The sequence below is a fragment of the Zea mays genome, chromosome 7, assembly GCF_902167145.1.
Source record: "Zea mays cultivar B73 chromosome 7, Zm-B73-REFERENCE-NAM-5.0, whole genome shotgun sequence".
Classification (NCBI taxonomy): domain Eukaryota; kingdom Viridiplantae; phylum Streptophyta; class Magnoliopsida; order Poales; family Poaceae; genus Zea; species Zea mays.
The window spans coordinates 167,305,114-167,311,932 of NC_050102.1; the positions used below are offsets into that span (position 1 = coordinate 167,305,114).

The following is a 6,819-nucleotide window of genomic DNA, read 5'->3' on the forward strand; positions in this document are numbered from 1 at the left end:
GAGGAAAAGGAGCAGCAAGACGGCGGGCGGCTAGGGTTTTACGGAGCGCGGAAAGCAGAATTCAAACAGCGCCGCCCCCGCCCCCTCTTATAGGCAGGGCGCGGCTCCTCGGGAAACCCACAACCCGACAGGCCGCGACGCTTCGGGAAACCCGCAATCCAACAGTACGCCGTCCATCAACGGTCACATCAAAAACCCCCGCGGAACCACTTCGAGCGAGGGCAGCGTCTCCGCCATCTAGCGACGTCTTCGGCACCAGGTGACTTTGTCGAACTGGTCCCTCGGAGGGCAAATGTTGGAGCGAAGGCAAAGACGCCACCCTTCGCTCGAGGCCTTCGCTGCAGCCGCTGGTCCGCCGGAGGCAAAGCGGGCAGGGACACCCTTCGCAGGACTCGGCGCTTTGACGAAGGCCTGCGGCGACGACCTCACACGGCGCGGCCTCGTTCAGCCCCAAGGCCCACGTGTGATCCGGCCCATTGTAACGGGCCCCGCGTGGCCGCCTCTGTATTACGGGCCTGACTTGTAAAGGCAAACTTGTAATTACAGCTTGTAACCCTGCTTTATGGGAATATTCCGGGGATAAACTAGGCGTCTGAGGGCACATGCGTCCTTAACACAAGACGCTGGGCACTCAGACACCTATAAATACCCCCGCACAGTGCCCGTGAGAGGCTAGATCAACAGAGCTATTGCTCCCGTGCACGTAACCCTGTTGTCGCCATTGTTCACCCCCGTTGGCCCACTTGCAGCGGAGAGCAAGTTCCAACAGATCCTTTGCCGAGTGCCTGTGGGACTTGGCAAAGAAGCCGTGTCTAGTACTGATGGTAGCGCTAAGGTGTAACGTTTGTAAAGTCCTTTTAGGAACCTCCTGCAAATACACTTTTTTTAGTAGCCACGGCTACCTGATCGAGCTATCTGACCAACGCTTGCATCACCTTCCGATCCAACGGCCGACGCTTTTCTTTTACTATGGTGGCGTTCTCTTCTTAAATCAACCGACAACGGACAAGGGACAAGTACCATGGATATGCATGCACATACAAGGTGACTGTATATGGTGCTTGGTATGAGTTGGATTCAGAACAAATCAGAGGTTTGATCGGACGTACTTTAACTTTGTCGAAACAAATTAACTGACGTGCTTTACACCAAAGGCGTGCACAAAAGTAAAATTTCTTTTGTCCTTATCCCCTCACTACTACGTATCCCGCAATAAAAAAATATCGGCATCAGTTCCTCCTCCGATCTGCTTGTCTAACCCCCGGCCCCCTCGTGCTGCCATCGACGACGTTGATGTGTCGTCGTCTCTTGCTACGCATTTTGTCGCGGGACGGAGCGTGACAGGCGCCTTCGGATCGGATGTACTAGTACAGATCTACCCCTGCGCTAACCATGGTTACTTACTTCACTTGCCCCAGCCAATCACGCACGAGCACTCAGAACCAGGGTCGGGGTCGCGACGGCGTGGTAAAAACGCGAGCGAATCGCGGGGCGGCGCGTTGCGCGCAGTCGAGCGCCGCCAGCCACACAAGATTTCTGCGGTCGCACGGGCCCCGGTTAAAAAACGAGGGTGGGTTAAAGGCGGACTGGCATGCGGCAGCGGTCAATTCCTCCGCCGCAGGGAGATAAGATTTGTTGGATGCGCGCGCGCCCCCGTCCACGTCGCGATCGCCATCACCACCCGGCCCAAAACGTACTAACCCCGATTCGGGGAACGCCAGCGGCAACAGTGCCGAAAGGCGCCGGGCCGCGATGGTGCTCCGCGCCGACGTTTCGAGCGCCTGGCGGACGCGCTCTCTCTCGCGCGCCTGGCCTGGCTGGCTGGCCGCGCGCGCCGCGGCATCGGCCATCGGCGAACCTGCTGAGAGCGAGGGTGCATGCATGACGCGCGCCTAGACGCCTAACTTCTTTCCTTCTAGGCCTAACTTCCTTTCTGCTGAGAGCCGCGCGGCGCGCGAGCCACGGGGCACGTCTCGCACACTCCATGCCAGTTGCCAGGCTTAACGCCGCCCGCGGACACGTGGTTTTTGCTTTTTCTCGGCAGGTGAACGCGACGGCCGGCCTCGCGCGTTGGGCGACGAAGTACGAACCGCCAGCAGGCGCGCGCGGTCCGTTCTCGCCAGCACCGTTCCCGCCAGCGAGCACTACAGCTGGCTCCAGGCTCCAGCAGGGTTTGTTACTACTATCCAGTATTAGGCCGGAAATGATGGCCATTGATCGGGTGGTAAGCTAGCGTTGATCCAGCGATCACGACGTGGGAATGAGGCTGCTAGCTGGACGAGATTCCGTTATGGCATGTTCTCAGTCTCTCCCTCTCAATATCAGTAGACGATATATGAGGGTGCAAGTGACATGGCACCACAGGTGATAGTGCAAACGGTCTAACCATTTCTAAAACTCGTCTGTATATACATTACAGTCCAATAATTCAGCTGAAACATAGATTACATACGCAGCTATCTTGTGCATGCATGCATGCGCACAACCTGCAGGTGCCTAGTACTAGATGGCGCCAATGACGGGCGGCGGCTTTCATATCTAGCAACCAACCCATTGCAAGAGAAGATCTATACACAACAGCTGCGGCTCAATTCGGAAATCCTCTATCTACGTATGTAGTACTAGGTTACTAGCTAGCTAGTATATGAACACTGACCATGCGTGTGCATATATGAATCAAGCATACGATGATACGATTATCTACATGCATATGCAAATACAATTATCGTACGTGCCCCTATATTTTTACCCCTGTTAACTACATGCCCATGTGAACCGTGCATATATACATAGTAAAGCAGCTGTTAATTTTGTTTTCTGAAGGGCATGTCATGAACTGTGCATGCAGGCTAAATTATTTTATGCAGGGCTCAATTTGTAGATATAGAGACGATGCAAGAGGCTAGATGGCTAATTAATATCTCATATCTATCGCTAAGTCTCGCCTAGCTAGATTTTTTGTCTCAATATCGCGCCCTACCAGCTGGTTCGCGGTTGCTTAGAGCTCCGTACAGGTACGTGCTCGTAGTAGGCAATGCGGCAATATGCATGGGCTTTAATTAATTTGTCCTGTGGTTCACTGAATGATACTACCACTATAACAACTGTACTACTACATGCTGGTGATGCTGTGATCTACCTGAAAAGCCAGCCATATGCACCAATGCAACGTCGGTATCAAGGATTTTTTACGGGTTCCAGTTCACGCCGGACAGCTGGTAGGGGTGCTGGAAACTGCATGCGGCGGCCGCGGCGGCTTCCGGCGTCACCGGTGTGCCGAAAATGGCGTGGTGGTGATAGCTTGTCGCACCTTGCACGCCGAGCGGATTGAGAAATGATGGAATGACGGCACTAGTGCCACCGCTGGCGCCACTATCGACGGCGCCGACAGCCGCCTGCAGGTTATTCCTCTCGGACGGCGACGGGAGGGACGTGCCGCCGCCGTCAGTGGTGTCTCTGTTGTACCCATGGAACCTCTTTGCCGGCGGAAGAATCGTGAGTGCCGACGCGTCGAGCCAGTTGAACGGGGTGGTGGAGGACGGGACGAGGAGCTGCTTGGTGGTGTCTGTTGGAGCAGCTGCCCTGGCTGCCGCGGCTAGCTGGCTCAGGGAGCTGCCGCCCGCGTCCTCTGCTGTGAGCAGCCCATCCACCAGGAAGCTGTCCTCGTGATGGTGGTGGATCAGCGAAGTGTAATTGCCGGTATGGTAAGCCCCTCCTCCGCCTGCGACTGCGACGGCCATGGCAGCAGCCGCGGCATGCGTCGGGTAGGCTGCCACCGCATTCTCCACGGAGTCCTCGCCGCACTCCATGATCCGCGGCGGATCGCCGACTCCAAGTTTGTCGATCTTCTTGTAGATGCGGCATAACACCCAGTCGTCGAGCTGAGACACTAGGTAGAGCTTGATCAACTAACCACACCAGCTATTATATTTAGCGAAAACATTATGGGAGGTTATTGATATGCATGCATATATATTGGTCGATGCAATCTCAGGCTAGCTATAGATCGGCTTGTATATGCAGGTTTTTTTACAAAGTAGCACACATACCCTGAGAGACGTGGCCTTGCCTCCGGCGTTGCAAGGCGGCGGCGGCCGGCTGGTGGTTGAGCTCGCCGCATCCGCGAGGCGGTACTCGTGCATGATCCAGTTGGTCTTGAGGCCCTTTGGCGGCTTCCCGCGGTAGAACACGAGAGCCTTCTTGACGCCGACCTTCTCGCGGTTGCCGCCGGACGCCATGATGGGCTTGTCTGTGCCAGTCGCCTTCCAGTAGCCGGACGTCGCCGCCCTGTTCGGCCGCGCTCCGTTGGGGTACTTGCGGTCCCTCGGGCTGAAGAAGTACCACTCCTGCTCGCCGAATGTCGCCTTATCTGATCCAGAGTATCCAACCATGCATGTCCAGGCGGCCACACAGTGCGTGAGAATAGTAAGGCACATGCATGCATGGAAGCTAGCAGTATGTATGCAAAGCTAGTAGATGCGCATATATACACAGTACTACTTTATTTACAATGAAAAAAGATATGCACATGACTAAAAATAATAATATTTTAATAGACACGATCGAGACTGTATATACAGTATAATCACTAGCAGAATGAGTAAGATGAGATCACCATGCCAATAAATATTATATTCATCAATCACGTTGGAAAGGATATGTATATGGCGGCATATATGGCGCGCGCTACCTTACGTACCAGGTAGCTCCCACGGATCGAACTTGTAGAGGTCGACCTCCGCGATGATGGCGACGGGGAGTGGCACGGACGCGGCCTTCTTCTTGAGGTAGTGGACGACCAGCTCCTCGTCCGTGGGGTGGAACCGGAAGCCCGGCGGGAGATCCGGCGCCGAGCTCGGCTGCTTCTGCGGTGGTGGTAGCTCACCGGACGACGAGTCCGTGCTCTCCATGGACCTCATCACCGTAGTACTACCCCGGCTGGCCGGCCCCTTTTCCAAGTACCAACACCAGATCAGCAGATCGATCTACCAGACCATATATACTACGCACGCAGTACGCACACAGAAAGCACAGCAGCAGCTTCTTGTGCTACCCCAACTGCATGCCATGCAGTTTGCTTACCGCGGGACGATGGATCCCTGCAGTTTGGCAGAGCCGCGCTCTAGTAGCGTGAAGGAGAGCAGACAGCGAAGAGGATAGCCGGGGTTTTTGTTACGCTGTCGGTTGGGAGAGGATCTGCTGGAGCAGGAGGCCGGCGAGTGATCTGCGCTGGGATTTTTGGTGGTTTCGTCCGGGGGCCCCCCCTGAAATCGTAGCGATCGAGGAGAGCCGGCCGGAGACGGAGGCGCAGGCGGGCAGGGGAAGAGTGGGAGGTGCCGAAGGCATTGCCCCGAGAAATATGGCTCCGTTGCACCGAACCCAGAGCCCCGGGCCCGTCGTCCGTCGACACGTACCCCGCCGCCGCCCGTACCGCGTGTCAGCTCGCCAACGGCCGCGCCCTTGAACCCGCTCGCGCGCCGTGGTCGCGATTCCGTGAAGCCCTCGCCCGGTCGCCGCCCATGGCCCTCCGTGCGCTCGCGGGCTGGCCGAGCCCAGCCCAGCCGGTGGAACAGTGATCCTTTCGTGGCCTCGTTTCGGCCCGCGTTCGTTAACAAATGAGGCCGGTTTCTTCTCAGTTAGCCCGTCCAGAGCCGCTACCGTGGCCCACGTGCTGTCATGGATCTGGGAGCCCAGTACCAGACTGCTAGCATATAGTAGAAATTTAGAAATTGTCTGAAGCGAGTTAGCCCCGGGGGCTTCTCTCCCCCCCACCCCTAAACTAAAGAAACTTTTGCCAGATTCTTCGAATGTTCCTGCGCTGAATTTTAAATTTTGAGCTCGCTTCGTACGGCGTCCAGTTCAGATCGTGGTCATGATGGATTGTTCATGGCTTGACTGTACTCGATTTTTTAATCTAAGTCCTGCTTTAAAGGATTCTCCTAGTCCTAGGTGAGTTCAACATTCAAGTAACAATAAACAAACAAATGAATGAATGAAAGACAGAACAGAACCGACTGTGGTCGAATCGGTGTCCAGAGAAATTAAGCTTGCATAGTACAGTTGTGCACATTCTTTGACGTATGGCTCTACTTTCTGAAACGGGTCTTTAACGTACTTTCTAGTTTCTAGGCGCATATAATAGAATGTTCTATTTTTTTCCTAATATAATTCAGGTTTCAGCGCACTCAACTAGCTGATCTCGCACTGTAGCTCCAAAGCTTAATATGATTAGTTTGACGAGATTTCCTTGTCCGTCCAATTGAATCGCCTCCAAGCATTCCAGTCTATCTTTGGAAGAAACTACTAAGCCGCGGCATGCATTATTTTATTTGTTATTATTAGCCAGCGGCCAATCCATGCATCGGCGGCACGCTGCATCGGACCAGCAGCTCTACTGGATGCAGGGAAGTCACTGTCAACACATAAAAGGAAGCTGATTGCAGTATTTAAAACTGAATAAATAAATACAACTGCTAAGCACGAGTAGGTTCCAAGATCAAAGACCAGCAATTGACCTTGACCACACTAATCATCAACATTCAATTCAAATGCCAACACCAGCGGTTGTGTTAACCGCCAGAACCTCCAGCCAACGAGAAGATTCACAGAAAAAACCGGTATAGACGTTGAGCTAGGCTGCTTGATGCGTCTCTCTGACCCGAACGAAACTCTCGCTCTTTTCCGTCGTCCGTACACAGGCGAACGAGTGAGCTGACGCATCTCGGCCGGGCGGCCTGCTGCGCTTGGAATTCCGTTCGGGGGGATCGCCCCGATCCGTTTGGCTGACCTTGACCATGTCCATTCCGGGGTCTCTGACCG

The 6,819-nt window shown here is 54.6% G+C and overlaps 1 protein-coding gene across 1 annotated transcript; it reads right to left on the minus strand.

Moving 5' to 3' along the window:
• Window positions 1–2,373: 2,373 nt before the first annotated feature.
• LOC100279608 (uncharacterized) lies at window positions 2,374–5,309 on the minus strand. The gene is made up of 4 exons (NM_001349954.1): window positions 5,083–5,309; window positions 4,700–4,949; window positions 4,050–4,369; window positions 2,374–3,881 (listed from the first exon to the last, which is right to left on the minus strand). Exons 2-4 carry the CDS (start codon window positions 4,917–4,919, stop codon window positions 3,189–3,191), a joined length of 1,233 nt encoding a protein of 410 aa, NP_001336883.1. The 5' UTR covers window positions 4,920–4,949; window positions 5,083–5,309; the 3' UTR covers window positions 2,374–3,188.
• Between the last annotated feature and the right edge of the window lie 1,510 nt (window positions 5,310–6,819).

Bases quoted from the DNA above. Each gene is read 5' to 3' on its own strand.
- LOC100279608 (NM_001349954.1), bottom strand. From the start codon at position 4,919: ATGAGGTCCATGGAGAGCACGGACTCGTCGTCCGGTGAGCTACCACCA. The intron at 4,370-4,699 runs GTACGTAAGGTA...ACTCTGGATCAG, and splicing joins CGATCCGTGGGAGCTACCTG to ATAAGGCGACATTCGGCGAG. The intron at 3,882-4,049 runs GTATGTGTGCTA...CTAGTGTCTCAG, and splicing joins GCAAGGCCACGTCTCTCAGG to CTCGACGACTGGGTGTTATG.